The sequence below is a fragment of the Sceloporus occidentalis genome, unplaced genomic scaffold (assembly GCF_023333645.1).
Source record: "Sceloporus occidentalis isolate IW3139 unplaced genomic scaffold, rSceOcc1.0.p SCAF_9, whole genome shotgun sequence".
NCBI lineage: Eukaryota > Metazoa > Chordata > Lepidosauria > Squamata > Phrynosomatidae > Sceloporus > Sceloporus occidentalis.
In genome coordinates, this window is record NW_028316989.1 from 39,610,325 (window position 1) to 39,630,058 (window position 19,734).

General features: G+C 39.4%; 1 protein-coding gene across 1 annotated transcript in view; it reads right to left on the minus strand.

Moving 5' to 3' along the window:
- Positions 1 to 245: 245 nt before the first annotated feature.
- Positions 246 to 19,734, minus strand: part of LOC149307343 (NAD(P) transhydrogenase, mitochondrial-like) — a 53,273-nt gene continuing 33,784 nt past the window's right edge. The window contains exons 13-22 of the mRNA XM_089538974.1: positions 17,991 to 18,136; positions 14,879 to 15,074; positions 10,969 to 11,202; positions 10,008 to 10,168; positions 6,391 to 6,570; positions 5,876 to 6,035; positions 4,313 to 4,394; positions 2,979 to 3,097; positions 2,231 to 2,346; positions 246 to 711 (exon numbers count right to left, since the gene is read on the minus strand). Of these exons, the coding sequence (XP_089395100.1) occupies positions 559 to 711; positions 2,231 to 2,346; positions 2,979 to 3,097; positions 4,313 to 4,394; positions 5,876 to 6,035; positions 6,391 to 6,570; positions 10,008 to 10,168; positions 10,969 to 11,202; positions 14,879 to 15,074; positions 17,991 to 18,136 (1,547 nt within the window). The 3' untranslated portion in view covers positions 246 to 558. The remainder of the gene's footprint in view (positions 712 to 2,230; positions 2,347 to 2,978; positions 3,098 to 4,312; positions 4,395 to 5,875; positions 6,036 to 6,390; positions 6,571 to 10,007; positions 10,169 to 10,968; positions 11,203 to 14,878; positions 15,075 to 17,990; positions 18,137 to 19,734) is intronic.

Consider the following 19,734-nt stretch of genomic DNA (forward strand, 5'->3'; position numbering starts at 1 on the left):
AAGAACCGGCAGTATCTGATGGACTTGAGCCCCTTCCCAACTGCCATTCCCTTCTCCTTTTGGTTGTGTCTTCTTAGATTGTAAGCCTAAGGGAGGGAACTGCCAAATTAACAATTTGTAAGCAGCTCTGAGAGCATTTCTGAAGAGCTGGATATAAATACAATAAATAAAAATAAAATCAATTATGAGCCTTGAATATATATGGATTAGTGAATGTTAGTGAAATAAATTGACTTGATAATGTAGATTTTTTAAAATATTTAATATTTTTAATAAATACAGAGATTTAGATTTTCACCTGCAAAGGCACAGAAGCCACTGCTTTCTCACATAATCTAAACTGTTACGGTCTTTTGCCTTTCTCACAATTGTGAAGAAACTGCATCCATTCCCAAACTTCTCCCTGAAACAATACACATTATGGATCCAGTCCAATTTGAGTAACGTTCAGGTTCCGCTGATTTCAAAGTTCTCAACTCACCCAATGAAATGAAGGGTACTCAATATTGCTTCTCACTGTGTGGTGCCCCATGTCTTTATACAACTCTGCAAGAAACACTAGTGGGTATAGTACGATTCCCTGATTTTAGCTTGCAGAGCATCACAGGTTTTCTTTGCATCTCCAAGCAGCATTGAGGTATTTGGCTTATAAAAAATGGGGTTGTCAACTGCAGCATATCCAACTCCCAAAGTGCGCTTCATGACAATGACCTAGAAGAGAAACCAAATGGCAAATGAGTTACTTAAGACAATCACACTCCACTGACTTTAAAACCATAAAACTGAAATCTTCATTGCAACACAATCCACCTCCCGAAGAGGATAGTGATATATTCCACCATCTATAAGATGCCTTGGAATCTTAATATGATGAGAAAAGCAGTATATGGTTTTCTTTTTAAAACACAGCCGCGATCCTGCATTGTCAATTTAAGTATGACAACAGAGCCCTGTCTTTGTAGTTATGTGTCACATCACACACGAACACACGCCCCAGTTCAGGCTGGCAGCACTCTTACTGAAGCATTTCCAGGGTGCTGGAGTCTGGAGCTCAGTGAAATGACAGTTGCAGCACTTTTCTGGTTGCATTTCCAATCTTCAGAGTCTTGGAAATGCTTCAGCCAGAGTGCTGGCAGGCTGCAAAGCTAGGTTTTGGGGGTCACTTTCTGTCATTAACATCTGTAATCATTGCTCTCCAGCAGTTATGAGATAGTACATTTTAGGGTTGTAGGGATTTTTTTGACCCCACTGGAAATCAAATGTATTTGAGTTATCAATAAGTAAAAGGATGTGGTTAAGACTCCAATTCTGACAATCGGAAGGTTGGCAGTTCGAGACCTGAGTGCTGCATGGTGGGGTGGGTGAGCTCCTGTCACTAGTCTCAGCTTCTGCCAACCTAGCAGTTCAAAAACACACAAATCCAAGTAGTTAGGTACCACTTCTCAGTGGGAAAGTAACAGTGTTTGGTGCCGTCGTGTTGGCCACATGGAAACCAGAGTAGTCCTCAGACATTTTCTAAGCTCTTCAGCTTAGAAATAGAGATAAGCACCACCCATTACACTTGGTTACAACTAGACATTCATGTCAAGGGACTACCTTTACCTTTTACCTAGAGGCTTGTCTGTTAAAGAGTTAATAGCAAGGAGAGTGAGAGCTGTCAGAAATAGAGAGAAGGCCAGTTAGGCAGAGAGGAGTTAATAGAATCTGAATAAGGGTTTGGTAGCTGGGGATGTGGAAAAAGTTGATAGAGTTCTTGTTTAAGCTAACTGTTATATAATAGTAGCTGTGAATTCCTTTTGCAGATAGGATTACCTAGTGTTGCCTGCTTTATTTAAGGAGTTGTTTATTATGCCTTCAGTAGGATCAAGTGGAAAAGCTTTTCTTGAACTATAGTATATCACTGAAGGTTAAAGATAGGGGATTGGTCTCCTCAAAATATAGACAATCTCTAGCAAACAGAAAACCAGCATGAAAGGAAGAAGGCTAGGCAGAATCCTTCTTGACATACGAACTCTCATATACAAGGAATTTTTCTATAAGAAAACGTTCAACCCAACACTGTGCCCAAGTTGTGAACTGGTCCTCTGGCAGAGAATCGATGATTCATAGTGGGAAGAGACGTCCTCTCCCTGTTTGTACTTCATGCCAGCTGTTATTTGTTTGTCCTTGTGAAGAGAATTCCACAGCAGCAGAATGAACAAATCATTGCCAGTCTCTGGTTATTACTTACTTGTTTGGATTTCCAGACCTCCAATACCGGCATACCAGCAATAATTGAATTTGGATCTTCCTGGGCTGCAGAGTTCACAGTATCATTGGCACCAATCACCAGAGTCAGATCTGTGTCTGAGAGAGAAAGGAAAAGTGGTTGTAAAAAGAAACGCTTCAGAAATCCAAAAGATATTGTCTTTTGTTGGGATTTTATATTTTAATTGTGTTCTATTAATTTTCAGGTGCACTCTCCTGTTCTGCACTATTCTGATAATGTATGACATCTCAGATGCTGTAAAGGCATCCCATGATGATCCCCAAATGTGGAAAAGTCTCCTATGGGCCCATACAGACAGGCCAAAATATAGCTGCTTCGGGTCACTTTGGAGGTATGCTGTTTAAATGATGCATGCGTCCTAAGAGTCCAGAAGCCACGCCAAAGCCATTTTTGTCATATTTTTGTAATTTAATTGTTGGGCAGGTTGATCTGCTTTTATTCATTCTAGAAAAAATGCTTGACTGCTAATTTAATATCAGATACAGCAACTGGCCATATGAAATTTTGGTCTTATCAAGACTTAACCATGCATCTTTTAAAACTATTAATGTAAGCTCCACTATCTACCAAAGTACCACTTGAGACAGAATGATTATACATTGGCGTAACTACAAAAACAGACAATAACATTAAAAATTCTCTAGATGATTTGAATGAGCCATTTTTTAAAAAGGGGGGTTATTTTATTCCTGCCACCTTTGTTCTTTACCTGGGAAATCTTCATTTATCTCATCCATTTCCAACACAACATCATAAGGGACACCAGCTTCTGCCAACAGAACATTCAGCTGTCCTGGCATGCGGCCAGCAACCGGATGGATGCCAAATCTGGAAACCAAGAAAGAAAAGAATGATCTCTTTTCATCCAAGACATGCTGAACTAATAAAAAGGAGCTGATAAATGTCAGCTACGCTATGCTGGCGGAGGCAAGCCAGTTCTAACGCTTGCCTACTTCCTGACTGACCTGCTGCAATAACTGAGAGTATGGAGGCAAGGGCAGCCAGAATTCACCAAGGGCACTTTAGTGGGAGAACACTCTTCTTAAACTGGAACAGATGATAGGAGTTATCTTTTGGGCCTGAACAGACAGGCCAAAATAAAGCTGCTTCAGGTCACTTTGGAGGTATACTGTTTAAATGATGTATGCGTCCTAAGAGGCTGGAAGCCATGCCAAAGCCACGCTCCAGTCCTAAGGACAATAGTGCAGGTTTAGCGCAGCTTCCAGCCGCTTAAGATGTGTGTGTCGTTTAAACAGCATATCTCCAAAGTGACCCGAAACAGCTTTATTTTGGCCTGTCTGTTCAGGCCCAGAGTCTTAAGTGTGATATAATGTAATTATTATTGTTTTCTATTGTAAATCATAAGTACATTCTTTGAACCAGGCTATCCTGTCTGTCAGCACAAGACAGTGAAGGTATGGTCATTTATCAAGATGAAGGAAAATCTAAACTTGTGTTGCCTTGAGAAACATAAAGAGCATAATAATGTTTGTTCTGTCAACATTACGGTGGAAGAACAGAATGGGGTGGGTAGCAGAAAATCTGTTTTAATGGACTCTTTGCCTTTAATAGCTGCAAATGAAAGAATGAATGGATTCAGTTTTTCTTACCACTTATTTTTATGGAAGGAAAAAGCTTCCACCTGCTGCTTACTTCCTGGGATGCAAATGTTAAGACAACAGAGTTAGTGTCTGTAAATACTTAGTAACTGTATGCACATGCTACTGTTTTTCAAATTAAGAAGATGTCCAGCACCTGTAGCTATTTAGCTCTCTAAATTAGCAAAGCAGTTCTTACATCATGTTTCTGCATTGTGGTGCCATCAAATAAAACAGTCACCGCCAAATAACTGTGGACCAGAAAGGTGTTTGCGCAGGAAGGAGGGAAGAGAGAATAGTGTTCCAGAACAGTGCTCAAAACAATGTGTAAACACCCAAGTTGATTCAGAATAAGTGGCTGGGGGCTAGAATCATATCAGCTCTTCTGTGTCTATCACTGATTTTCTTCTTATTAAGATGCCTATGCCAGATTGATTGCACTTACCTGACTTTCTTTCCTTGTTCAGTAAGCATTTTCACCATTTCAGCAATGGGATATTGAGCCTTGGCTGCACAAAGGCCCCATCCTATAACAGTGACAAAAGAAAAAGGTAAATGATAAGACAGTACAGATGCTTTTCTGAGAAAGATATTCCATAACAGGGGTGCTACCACCAAAAAAGCCCTCTCATTCATCTCACCTCATTCCACAGAATCCAGAAAGATATACACAGAAGAAAAGTGTCTGTCAGGAAACCAAGCCCTGGGCTCCTTCTGGGGAACAACATGGGAACTGGGATATTTAGCTTACAGAAGAGGAAACATGATAGCCATCATTGATCTGAAGGGGCGTCATATAGAAAATGGAGCAAGCTTGCTTCCTGCTGCTCCAGAGATTTGAATCTTGGAAATGTCTCATCCACAGTGTAACCATGAGTCAAGATCGACTCAAAGGAGGTTAACAACAACAAGAAAAAAACCCTGATACAAGCTCTTGCCAGGAATCCTCAGTGCTCCCAAGACAGGACTAGAGGGTTATAGTTTTATGTGGGTTTTTCGGGCTATGTGGCCATGTTCTAGAAGAGTTTATTCCTGACGTTTCGCCAGCATCTATGGCTGGCATCTTCAGAGATTTCTCTAAAGATGCCAGCCACAGATGCTGGAGAAACATCAGGAATAAACTCTTCTAGAACATTGCCACATAGCCTGAAACCCCACAAAAAACTATGGATGCCGGCCATGAAAGTATTCGACTAGAGGGTTTCTTGGATACTCTGTGGCGTTCCATTCAGAACACTTCTTGAATTTCATATGTTCATTCCAGATCCCTCTTGCATGTACTTTCAGAATTCTAAGGAGAGGAATTTAGAAATTATGACCAAAAGGAAATATCTGAGCACTATAAGCATGCAAAAAAATGTTTTGCCAAAAATGCCTGAAAAAAACATTCTCAAAGCATTAAATTCTCTCTCTCGTTTTGTCTCAAAGCCCACTATCCTCAAAAAGAATGTGCTTCAAGAAGGCCATGTATTTCATCATGTCCCTTTTCTCTTCATGTTCCCCTACTTTTAGAGACCCTCACTAAGCAGAAAATGAACTTTCTGGCTTAGAGGCAGTGCTGGATATTTTCAGAACCAGAACCCAATGTTCTTATAGGGTGGGGTTAGGAATGGAAATAATATTCATAATAATTATTTCTTTTCAGGTTGAAAAATCAGGTTACAGACAGTCAGAAAGATTTGTTCTGGGGGGCAGGTTTGGCCTTTGTCTCCCTCTGAGTAAGAAACCAGGGATACATACTGCATTTCACTTACTCAAAGCCACCCAGTAGGTTTCCATAGCTGATATGACACAGGGTCTCTTAACAAGTAAAAAAAACCAGGGATTTCACACTCCATGTAGTGAAAAGTTCTGTGTTAATTGGGCAGCACAGTGAAAATAGCACTGCATACAACTAAAGAAGGAATAGTATAGTATAGCCTAGAACAGAATGCCTTGGTCAATCATCCTTTCAAATCCCAGCCAGATTACTATGACTCAGTTTAATAAAACTCAATAGAACTCTTACCAGGAGTAATGATGATCGAATTAGCTTCTTTTATTAGCTCAATTGTTTGATCAACTCCAACTTCAGTATGTGTTCCAACTATTTCCATGGGTTTTCCTCCAGCTGTAGATGTCGTACCATATCCACCCAAAATGACATTTGGCAAAGATCGATTCATGGCCTAGATAACCATAAAACTTAAATGAAAAGAAAGCTTATTGCTTCAGGTCCAATTAAAGACTCCAAAAGTATCAGCTTAGTGCCTGGAGTCAAATGAGAGGCAAGAGATTGATTTTAACTTCACTTAGTACTCAGTGCCGATGTATTGATTAGTCCTCAATAATTCAAGTAATGCTTTTATATCTTTTTTCTTAAATCAGACCTGAGTCTACTACTAGGCTGAGTCCAGTGGCTAGCTCAGATGACAGGGTACAGTAATGTAGCCTAAATGTAAATGCCAAATGAGAATCAAAATAATTAGCCTTGTTTAATTTTTTTGTGGTGTAGCCACAATAATGCAGACATGGTCAGCTTACCACACACATGATGTAAGATAGGATAGCTCCAGAAGAACCAATCAAGGCACCAACAATAGTCATCAGGTTGTTGTCAAGAAGAAATCCTTCTGCGCACAAAGCCCATCCAGAGTAGCTGTTGAGAACAGTTATCACCACAGGCATATCTGCTCCACCAATAGCTGCTGTCAGTGTAACTCCCTGCCATTTTTAAAATGCAACATGGGAGGGAAGGAAAATGAAATCTGCGTTATGTTTAAATAACACAATTATTAAAATTAATACAAAAACGTTAAAGAGAAAGCAAATGGAAACTCACTGGAATGGATGAAGCATAGAAATAACAACAACAACATAAACAGTCTGGGTTGACAATGGCCATTCTGCTCTACACTTTCATTACTCCAACAGAAAATATGTATGCCTTGTATTGGCAATCAGTGTGTACAAAAATACAGTCACCCCTCCTTTTTCACGGGGATCCGTTCCAAACCCCCTCACGAAAATGGAGTTTTGCCTATATTCAAGTCCCATTGAATATAGGGGGTGCGGGGGTGCACCCCATTCATTCTCCCTCCGTTCGTCCCTTGGCATAAGCGAGCCAATAAAAACTATGTTGGAATTATATTCTAGTAGTGTGAAATTGCTTTATGTTATAGCACAGTCAACCAACAAGCCCCTGCTTCTGTTGATTGTACTGGCACTTCCTTGCTAAATTATTACTGTATGGTTGCATGACAAAACAGCCCAGAAGAAATTCAAACAGAGGCCGGGAGACCTTTAAGAACCTAAAAGAAAGAAGAACATGAGGGGAGAAGGGAAACGATGGGAGAAAGGAGGAGACAGATAGGGAAACAATCAATTCAACAAAAATTTGGGGAGGGGGATGACACAGGAAAACAGCTACTGGGAGCAGCAATAGTTGGAGGGGGTGACACTAAAGTGAAAGAACAGCAGTAACACCATCGTTATTACTTGTTAGCACTGTGCACAGGGAGTTATAGATGGTAACCCTATGATGAGACACCTAAAGTGATACACAGGCAGGATAAGAGCACTAACAGATAGATAGATAGATAGATAGATAGATAGATAGATAGATAGATAGATAGATAGATAGATAGATAGATAGATATTAAAGGAAAACATACTTGCAAGAATAGCTGAGGGCACCTGAGAACGGCATGTGGTTTTGTCGAGTTGAATCAGCTGCATTATTATTTTTTTGCATTAGTGACTTTCTGTCTAGTTCTTTATTTCATTTTCTTCTGGCCCCTTCATGAATGAAGAGTCCTCAAAGAATGGCTTTCAAAGTGTGCCAGAGTAGGGTTTCTGAGATGTCTGGTGTTTTACTTTCAGTAAGCAAGTGTTTTACAGTGTCTTCTTTGTTTGCTTTTTGAAATTTGCCAACATAAGTGGCAAAGGATTGAATCTCCAAATGCATGTTTTTGAGATCTCTGGTGCAAATTGCCAATTTAAGATAATAGAAGAATGATCAGAATATACTATAGGGTCAATATTGACTTCTTTTACGTCCTGAAGAAGGGACTTTGACATTTAAAAAAAATCTATTCTGGAATGAGAGTGGTAAGTGTTCAAATAAAATTGTAATCTCTATCAGATGTGTGTAAGGCTCTCACAGTGTTTAACAAGGTGCTTTGAAACATGGTCAGCTCTTTGATTTCTCATGGAATGTGGGAGATACGCTTAGATATAGGCAGTGCATTATAAATCTAGTACAGCTGAACGGAGATGTTATTAGAACAGTCCAGATTTTTAATGTATTGATCACGTATTGAATGTTTTCTATAGCAAATGTAAGCCAGTACATTTCATTACTGTACTGTATCAGCTACTTAGTTAATTATACTTAACTAGGTACCTCTCCTTGTCGTCACCACCTAATGGAAACAAAATTCGATGGACTGATTCAACAGCGGAGCGTGGTTCACACTACATTTGTCCCGATCGCATTTTTTCCCTGTAAAATAACCCACTTGTGGTTCACATTCACAAATGAATTGGTTCAAAATGGACCCACTCCAGCCAGCTGAAGGGCAAATTTAAATTGATTCAAATCCGCACACTTGCGCAGAATCAATTTATCCATAAAGACACGGAATACATCAGCATCAAATAGATGTGGGTTAAATAGGTCTAGCGTGTGCTCCCCCCCCCCCCCCGAATCACTTCAGCAAATTGATTCAAGTGGGAATCAGGGTCAATTGAAACGGTTCAAACCGATTTGCGATCCAGTTTAAAGGGTAGTGGGAATCAGGCCTTAGTCCAGTACATATTCTGTATCAACTACTGAGTGTGTATTCTCTGAATTAAGTTTAAAATGCTTAAACTATGTAGCTGATACAGAATACTGGCTGCATTTTAATAAGTAATAATGGTGAGGCAAATGAAATGTTTTAATGATTACTCCCGCCATGTCCCTGGCACCTACATATTTTATGTATGTCAACAGGACCTCAAGGGACTGTACATCTTGGCAGGGTGGTCCTGACATTGTCTCTTTCCCTGTACCAGTTTATAATGTGATCTCCTGATCTCGATCTCTCTCAACCCCTTGAGTCTAGGATTACAAGGACATCTGACTACTTAAATTGATGGCTTATTTTACCATGCTGCCTACAGCTAAAAAGCTTTGGGAACCCAACACATGTGGTTTGTGGAATCCTGCAGGGGTTCCACTAGATTTGTCATGGAATTTCTTTAGAGCTGCATAAATATTTTGACAAGGGCTTTGCAGAGTTCTTGGAACAGGGCCAGTCCCACCCTCTCCATCCACAGCTGTCTCTTGCTGTTGTTTAGCAGATGCTGGATATTAATGGGACATGTTTGTGCTACCTTATTTTAAATTCAAAATAGGCTAGAGAGCATTTGGGTGGTCATCACCCAGCAAAAGAAATGCCACCTATTTCATAGTTCTTGTACACACAACAGAAAAAAACAATATGCTTTATCGGACTAACTTCTTTGTTTTTCTTCATAACATAGGACCAAGGTAACAGCAACTATATCTCTCAAATTATCTTGTTTATGCTCTACAGCACAGACTGTGTCCCTGCTATTTATTTATTTATTTACTAAATTTATGCCCAGCTTTTTGGTCTGGCAGACTCACAAGGTGGCTCCTCATACCAAATGTTGGCATTCTGTGACGGCATTCCCCCAACCAGTTAAACCACATTTTGGTGTAGTAATCAATGCTGGCATCTAAGAAGTCAGTAAATGTGAGAGCTGGCCTAATAAAAACAAGTCTGCTACTGACCATGCTCTTTAACCTACCACATAGCACTGCCATCGTAGGTCCAAAGGAGTGACCAACCATAGTCCATCAAACTGCCTGGCTGTCCAGCCACACAGGTCTTTCCTAGTCTGGTCAGGTGGGCCCAGCAAGAGAGAAGGCAGAGCAGGGCAATCCCATTGCCTCGACCAGCTCTTTCTGGGTTTGGCTGGGACGGGAGTTGAAGGTGTGGCAATCCATTGCTGCCACCACCCCACACCACCCCAGGTGACACCAACCTTAGTGACACCACTGGATATGATTTAGCAGGTCCCTGGCCCATCTGAATGGGGGTGGAGGAAATGTTAAAAAAAAAATTCAGCATTGTCATCTGTATTCATACCATGATTGAAGAGAGTCCTGAAACTCCAAGAAGACAAGCCATGCCAGTGGTGTAGCTGGGGTCCAGCATAAAGGGAATCATTCCACCTGCTGAAGCTGCCAGCAATCCACCATTCAAATAATGGCGACCAGGGAGTAGAAGTGGAGCGGAGTTTAATACACCTAGAACAACAATATGGAAATTTAACATGTTGCTGAACAGAATTTGATGTTCTCCTTTGTTGCTCTAATGCCAGTTAAGAAAGAAATAAAGAAAGAAATGCCAACTATGTCTCCCTCATGTTTTCAGAAACTCTAATAGCTTAAGATAGGGCCCATACAGACAGGCCAAAATAAAGCTGCTTAAGGTCACTTTGGAGGTATGCTGTTTAAATGACACGTGCATCTTAAGAAGCGAGAAATGGTGCCAAAGCTGCGCTCTGGTCCTTAGGACTAGAGCATGGCTTCTGGCCTCTTAGGATGCATGCATCATTTAAACAGCATACCTCCAAAGTGACCTGAAGCAGCTTTATTTTGGCCTGTGTATGCACATAGTCTTCTTTTTTCTTTTCTTTTCTTTTCCTTCCCCCCATTCCTGGAAACATACTCGGAGATAGCCATGTTGGCCATGCAGCAAACCACAACAACAACAAAAAACAGTGATCTGTTTATCCGACTAACTAAAAGGATTTGAAAGTTTGTAGCTTTGAAAATTTTCATGATGATTTTTGTACTTTTTAGTTGTTCCAGTAAAGGTATCACTGTTTTGTGGATTTTAAATTTTGTTTTTGCTTTGTTTTCTTTGCACTAGACTTCACAGTTTGACTGGCTACAAACTACTGGGCTGTATCTCTTGATCTGCTAAAAGATGCTGAGCCCTAACCTTGGACTTAATTCAGTGTGAACAGAGATCTTAACTCTTTCAGAGCCTTTGGCAATCCTAACACAATTTTAGATACAATTTTGTGCATGGAGAGACATACCTTGAAGTTTTCCATATGCTACTAAAGAGCCACTGAATGTTACACCCCCAATGTAGGTGCCCAGGTAGGCAACCGTTTTAAGGACATTAGCAGATGGGTGAACATCAAGGTGTGGATATTCAATCATGTACTCGGCGACGCATGTCAGAACTGCTGCCAAGCCAACCAGACTGTGAAATGCAGCAACGAGCTGCGGAAGGTCAGAGATTTCAATCCGTTTCGCAATGGTGAGACCTGCAAAATGAAGTGATTTAGATCCAAGATTTTAAAAAGTGTTCTCTTGTATTTCATACCACTCTCAAAAAGTATAAACAGCCAGTTGAGTAACAAAAGGCTGTTTACTGCCTTAAGATTTTTCCCATTTTTGTGCAAAGAGAAAGGAAACAATGGGAAATTATAACCTCATTTAAAGCCTCCCTCTTGAAAAACATTTTTTTTTAAAGTGTCACTGGCAGCTATGAGAGCAACAATGTTTAGAGACTGCTGAGCAAAACCAGACTGATTCAGGCTACAGCCTCATCACAGTGTCATGCCCTTGATGGATGAATCCTCCTCTGAAGGTGAACCTGAGATTCCTGGCCAGAGAACAGTAATATATCATTCATCTAATGCTCTAATATCATTAATCAAATGATAATGACTAGGACAATTCCCATTTCTTTGAGAGCATTCCATAACTTTTTGTGATCTATGCAATAGAAGGTTTTACTAATGCATAAAACAGATACTTATTTTTATCTGGAATTCTCTGGTACATTCCATTAACCAAGGTTTGTTTGCAATGTGATCCCAATAGTGACTCTTCCTTTTCTGAATCCAGCTTGCACCCCTGGAATTTCTTGCTTCATATGTGGTTGGAGTCTCTACAACAGAATTTTGAGCATGATTTTGCTTGCAAGGGAGAGCAATATAATGTAAAGGTCCTGTAATTGCTTAAATCTTTTGTGTCTCCTTTTTTTTTAATATGGGGATGTATATTGATCTTTTCCAGTCTGTGAGGGGCCCAGGATACCTTGCAAGGTCACTGAAGATGTGGAGGGCATCTCTTGGATTCACAGTCACAGCATTATCTCCTTGCGAAAATGGCCTCTATGATGAAACAGAAGAGGGCAACTGCCTCAGGCAGCAAGTACTGGAGAAGTTACAGCAAGGCTGCATGGACAACATTTTCTGTAGACAGAAATGTTGAAGACCACTGACACATATATGCAAAGTTACTTCCCAGTATTAATTCTCTTGTCTGGTGAAATGCATAGTGGAATGCAACTGGAGAGCTAGTTACTGAATAGTCAGGAGACCTAACATCACAGTACTGGATTACATCTTGATTTACTTATTTTATTCAGACTCAAGCCACAAGGTGAAGGTTTTCACTGCAAAACTATTCATTCAAATGTTTGGCACTGCTGTAAGACTATTCTCATGACAGTTATCACAAGCCTACACTAACTTCCATCTGGATAAGATATAGTGATTGTGTGTTTGCTGTCATTTCACATTCAATACAGCCTCAGTTCCTCTATGCCAACAGTCATGTTCAAAAAATAGCATCTATATAACTGGATGACTTTGCTGTTGTCCTTTTCATTACCAGTGTTCACAGGATCATCATTCAAGCTCAGTTTCGGCTCCATACTATGCATCCATGAGAATCTATACCACAACATGTGGTAGTGGACACTTTTTTAAGATGCGCTTTAGAAGAAGCGCATGTATCACCATGTATTTATTTCTGTTAAGATGTGCTGTAGTCTTAACTCACGGACTCTTATCCAGTGATCTGTTTCAGGTGCAGAAACAGTGAATGCCTATGGATGTAAGAGTTCCAGATATCAAAAAAGCAAACACACACACACCCTAAACCTAGACTAGGATAATTTTTGATGGACTAAGATGGATTTCTCAATTACACACCAAATCTTTGGGTAAAAAAAGTATAGGATATATAAAGTCTTGCTTTAAAAATGAATCTCACAACTGTGGACAGCTTCTTTACAAAGCGGAATAATAATAAAAAAAAACTTTCCAGGTTACAAATTACGCCAGCTGATTTTTCAAGTTATTTCTGGCATTTTGAGGATCCAAAAGGACTTTGGAGAAGTAACATATGTAAATAAATATTGCTGTCATGACGAAGTCCTTTGTTTCCTAGCTGGCAGGTTTGGTTCCAGATGAAATGTTTCCTATGTTTAAAATATACATATCTTACTTCATTATCTTCTGCTTTCCTCTTAGTCAAGAGTGCCACCTGTTGGAGCAGAATATACCTTAATTCCCAAGTGATGCTTTAGATGCCACTAATGGATTGCACACACTTTACAAGAGAGATCGTCATATCACTAGGAGTAGAAATCAGAAATAGTATCTTCCCATTCCTGAATTTGGAACAGATAAGATTCCCATGAACAAACTGCAACAATCAACTGACAGATTCCTCTTTAGAAACAATTACTTTTAGTGGATGTTTGTCAGTGAGCTCAGAATATATCTTAGCCAGTTAGTACTAAGGATTTTCAAAAGAAGATCAGCTCAATACAGCAAAGCATTTGATTGCATAGATCATGAGAAACTATGGATCACTCTTAAAGAAACGGGTATGCCACAATATTAATAGTCTTCTTGTCCCGAGTACCTGTACTCAACACAAGAGATTACTGTTAGGACAAAATACAGAGAAACTGAATGGTTTCCAATTGGAAAGGGAGTTAAGCAAGGCTGCATTCGATCACCCTATCTATTTAACTTGTATGCCAAGAACATCATACAAAAAGCAGCACTGGACTCAGAGGAGGGTGGTGTGAAACTTGGAGAAAGGGGCATCAATAGTCTAAGATATGCAGATGGCACCATAATGCTGGCAGAAAATATCAGAGATATGGAAAGATTATTGAAGACGATCACGACAGAAAATGCAAAGGCAGGTTTACAGATGAACATCAAGAAAACAAAAATTATGGCCACAGACGATCTACATAATTTTAAAATACATGGTGAAGAGATTGAAATAATTCAATATTTTCCATGCTTGGGCTCAATGATCAGTCAGAGGAGAGACTGTAGTCAAGAAATTAGAAGAAGTCTAAAACTTTGAAGAGCATCTACAAAGGAACTAGACAAAATCCTGAAGTGTAATAATATATTATTACATACCAAAGTTAGGAATGTCATGCAATCGTATTTCCCATTTATTTATTTATTTTAATGTTTATTCTGCCTTTCTCCCAAAAAGGGACCCAAGGCAACTCACAAATAAAAATATGTATGGTTGTCAAAACTAGACAGTGAAGAAATCTAATAAGAAAAAAAAATCAAATTGCTTGAGATGTGGTTTTGAGAGTACTCTGGACGGCAAAAAAGATCAATGCATGGGTCCTAGAGCAGATCAGGCCCAAACTCTCCCTAGAAGCAAAGATGATACTTTTATAGAATACTCTATTATTATTATTATTATTATTATTATTATTATTATTATTATTGAATACTCTCTTCATACAATAGTCTGCCTATATACTGTTGTGTATGATAAAAAAAAAATGTGAGGCATTGTTTTGGAGGCATAAAGGTTACATTGGCTTCTGACTAGACTATTAAATGATAACAGCCCATTTGGGGACAAAAACATGCCCAAAAATCAGGCCCCACATTTTAAAAAAAAATTTCTGGGGCTGGAGGTTGCAGAGATTTTCTGGGTTGTCCTATCGTCAGCATGTAGGGGTCCTGTGGGTGACATGCAGCCCACAGGCCACACTTTACCCATCCTGTTACAGAGAAAGATCAGCCATTTTTAGTGTGTCTAACCCAATACTGATTTCTTCAACGTGATATCGCTGAGAAGCTTGCATGAAATACCACCTTTCCCTAGGGCAGAGTGGAAAAATCACTGGGTTAATACATTGAACTTCACACTTACCCATGGTGCCACCCATGGCCATGGCTGTAGACATCTGGGCAAGTAGTTCTGGCGATGGTTTCAGAGCACCCAGTGTAGCGGCTAGACCACCAGCAACCCCAATCATTCCTAGAGCATTGCCAAGTCTAGACGTACTCTGACTAGACAAACCTGCTAGTGCACCAACACAGCAAAGGCCTGAGCCCAGATACATCATCTGAAGAAAAGAAAAGGAGAAAAAAATGAAGCAAAGTGTTTAAGTGATGTAGGCAATCCACAACAGTACAAAGTCTAGATCCGACATCTCCATTTCTCCTTGTGTTTTATTTGCCATCAAGATACAAAATAAGGTATGTCTGAAGAGGGAAAGTCAAATACATCGAAGGGTGAGGGATTGTCATAGCTGCTGTCTTATGGAGAGTGACACACCTTTCATCTCTGCTATAAAGGGTCTTCTATTTCAAGCTTTTAAATGTAATTGAAGAGGTGTGTAGGTAAATAACTAGGAAGAAATTTGTCTCTTCCCATATAAGCCTCTCCAAGATTTAAAATCTGCAGGTGAAGCACTTGTCTCTATCCTACCACTTTCACAGGCACAGTTGGTGGGAACATGGAGAAGGCTTCCTCTGTGGCTGCTCCCATACTTTGAAACTCCTTCCCTGAGGAATCTAAAATGTTTCCTTCTTCATTTGTCTTTTCAGTGGCAGGTTAAGACCTCTCACTTCCAGCAAAGCTTTAACAAGGAAAGGGCTTTTTATAGTGTTGTAATATTTTTAATCTTTGCTTTAAAATAAGATTTTAAATGGTTTTAATTCTGTTTCTGTTTAATACTGTTTTAACCTTATTTTTGCAGATTTTTAAACTATATGTGTTCTATTGTATTAGATGACTTTTGGTAAGTCACCTTGAATTGCATTCCGGGACAAAGGCAAGATTCTGCATCCACAGATTCCACGGCTTGAAAGTACAGTATAGCCTTCCAAAAATTCCAAAAAGCAAATTTGATTTTGCCATTTTATATAAGGGATGCCATTTTACTACATCACTGTATATAATGGGACTTGAGCAGCCACAGATTTTGGTATCCACAGTGGGTTCTGGAACTAAACCCCAGTAGATATCAAGGGGCCACTGTAAAATGATGGATGGATGGGTGGGTGGATCCATATTGCAGTGACACTAGAAGATGATAACAAAAGGAACAACTGATTACCTCAAGATTAAAGTTACTAAATTGAAACCTTCTTGCTAGATTTATTGTTTTGCATACTGAGTCTTATTTTAAAAGGCTTCAGCCAGTTTCTTTATGTGGAGAAGAAGTGCAGACCACTAGTTCAAACGCATTTTAAAGATGCCACTCTGGTGAGATCATTCTGTTGATTGCGCTCTTTAGTTCTTTAGTGTACTTTTGATAGGCCAAGATGCTTTGAAATCCCTGCATGGATATGCATTTATAGATAACATGTGGTGCTATATGCAAGTTTATTTCTAAGTGCAAACATACAGTGTTACTTTTAAGAGGTAAAGAGACTATATGACTCAATTTGTTTTCATTGATAACCACATACCCACAAGATGTTAATAAAAGTCAGGCTGTAAATAATCCAAATTGGGGGCAAGGGTGACTTCTGGATTCTGGGATTGATTTTGTTTTGTTTTTTCTAGAGATCTAGGACCCACTAATGAAAGCCAAAGCAAAATGTAGAGGAGGATGAGCCAGACCCAATAAAACCCTGTGAGCCATAGCCTAGATGTATAAATTAAAATTTGTGTATGAAGTACTATAAATTAGATGCATTATAATGAACTTTCAAAGTGGTCAGCAGAGCAGCACAAAAACCTGATCAAAAACCTGTATTTAAATATAGAAAATGTGGAGACTGAAAAATAACTGGTTCAATAATTCAAAGGCATAGCCATGTTAGTCTGGAAAATTAGTATGCAAAGGGATCTTGCAAAACCTTTGAGACTATCAAGGCAAGTCATGCTACAGGAGATTTTTTAAATTATTTTGAATTTCCCTTGTTAATGTTGGAAGCTATTTATTTATTTGATTTATATTCCAGCTTTCTCCCAATATGAGACCTCTAGTTAAACTATTGAATCCACAGCTACAAGACGTAGGCTGCCCAAGAAGGTTAGATGAATTCATGGGTAGCCTAGTCAGGATGGCTATGTATCAGAGAATGGCTATGTATCTTCAGAGAAGATGACAGCCATAAATGCTGGTGAAACGTCAGGAAGAAACTCTTCTAGAACATGGTCACATAGCCCGAAAACCCCACAAAAATATGGATGCCGGCCATGAAAGCCTTCGACTCCACATGTTTATCTTGTCTGTCTCCGCATGATGTCAAAGCACTTTCATGCTCTTTCAGTCATAAAAGCATGGGAGAGGGTGATAAAAGTGTCCTTTTTGCCAAGCTGGAAAAATCCATTTGTCAAAAAGAACTTTTATCACTCTCTCCCACACTTTTACGACTGAAGGGACCAAAAATGCTTCAACATCATGTAGAGACAGACAAGATAAACGTGCTTCTCTCAATTTCCCTGCTGGGTTTCTTTTTAATGAGATAAGGCTCCTAGCCCTGCCTGAAAGTGCTAGGATTGACCATGGGATCGTCAGCATAGAAAGCATGTGTTTTACTAGTCAGCCCCTAAGATAGCAAGGACTGGCCGTAAGAATCCCCATGTGCAAAATATGTACCATTTGGAAGCATCTATCACCACAAAATATCTGCTGAAAGTAGACTGATTGACAAATAAAAGTTCAAGCTATTTGAAGCAGAAGGTGAAATCTGAACTTTTAAGGAGAGGTTGCTCCTCTTAGGTTATTCATTTGCATGATTCTGCCTCTTCTTCTTCTTGATAACTCTTTTATCTGTATCAGTCAATGTCATGATGTTTTTTCTCCCAAGAGAAGTGGTTCATCCTCTTTCCAGTAGATAGATTGTGTGATAAGATTGCTGACGCTTACCATGCTTCCTGATTCACCATGATTCACCCAACTTACTGGCAATAATTTTGAAGCCCTTGATCTCATATCTCCCAGACTGATCTGGTTTATTTACTCCTCATCTTTGCTAAAATAAACCATATGAATGAGAAGCAAAAATCAGAAATTATTTCTTACCTGCTCAATGCTGTATCCACTGAGAAGAGACATGCCATATCCTCCAACAAAGACTGAGCCGGGGAGGAGGTAAAGATAGTTATATTCAGGTGGATCTGTTGGTCGCTTAAACATATCCAGCATTCGCTGAGTAATTAAGAATCCACCTATGAGAATTATTTTAAAAACACCATTGGTTAGAATGAAAATGAACACGGAGGTGCAACAAAATGTGAATAAAGGAGCAATTACTGTCCAGTAGATGGATTAGGTGTCAAAATACTTAATGGCAAATATTCAAAAGTAGCACTTTTGAACTTTTCAAGTCTTGTATCTCTGAGAGTGGGCTTTTGAATTAGGTTTTCTCTTGCTTTACACCCGCCTCTATACTACTATGTATGGAAGGTGATTCTCTATAGTGTATATTATTTATTTGCTTTGATATAGACAGGGTAATTCAACACCAATATTGAAAGCATTCAGAAGAAAAAAAGAAGGGGAGAATAAATAAAAAGTATACATACATAGAAAGGCATATATAGATCATACTGAAACTAGACTAAAACTAGAACACCATATTTGCATATTAAACTAAAACAATAAGCACAAACTAACTAATGCATAAAACATTAACTAAAACATAAAAGGGCTCTAACCCAAGCCCATTCCAAACGGTAAAGAGAGGGGTAAGAGGTTAGGGGAATCCAAGAGCAGAATTCTAGCATTACAGAATCAACTAAGAGCCCATACAGACAGGCCAAAATAAAGCTGCTTTGGGTCACTTTGGAGGTATGCTGTTTAAATGATGCATGAGTCCTAAGAGGCCAGAAGCTGCGCCAAAGCCATGCTCCAGCCCTAAATAAAAAGGCTGTTTTTGGTTATGTCCACAGCAAAAGGAAGAAGAAAATGGTATGGCAAATGCATGGAGAGGATGGTGAATTGCTAACATGGGACAGAGTAAAGGCAGAACTACTCAACACCTTCTTTGCCTCAGTCTTCTCACAAAAGAAAAAGGGTGCTCAGCCTAAGAAAAATGGAGCAGGGAACACAATAGGGGAAATGCATCACAGAATAAGTAAACAGGTAGTACAGGAACACTTGGCTAATGTTAGATAAATTCAAGTATCCAGGACCAGATTAACTACATCTACGGGTATTAAAAGAACTAGCAGAAGTAATCTCAGAGGCACTGTCAATAATGTTTATGAATTCCTGGAGAACAGGAGAAGTCACAGCAGACTGGAGGAGGACAAATATTGTCCCCATCTTCAAAAAGAGAAAAAGAAGAGGACCCAAACAATTACTTCCCGGTTAGGTTGACATCAATACTAGGAAAGATTCTAGAGGAGATCATTTAACAGAGGTTGTGTGAGTATTTAGCAGGGAATGCCATCATCTCAAAAAGTCAATAGAGTAGTTCCCCCAAACAAGTCCTCAGTCTGATTTGGGGGTCTCTTTTGTGACAAAATTACCAGCTGGCTAGATTACCAAGCTTGGTAGCTTAATAGCATTAGTAGAATGCTATGGGTGTAGCATATCTTGATTTTAGTAAGGCCTTTGGCAAGGTCTCCTGTGATATTTTGGCAAACAAGGCAACTGTTAGGTGGTTTTCTAATTGGTTAACCAGCTGAACCCAAAGAGTGCTCAGCAACGGCTCCTCTTCATCCTGGAGAGAAATGACTAGTGGTGTGCCACAGGGTTCTGACCTGGGCCTAGTGCTTTTCAACGTATTTATCAATAACCTGGATGAAGGAATAGAGATTAA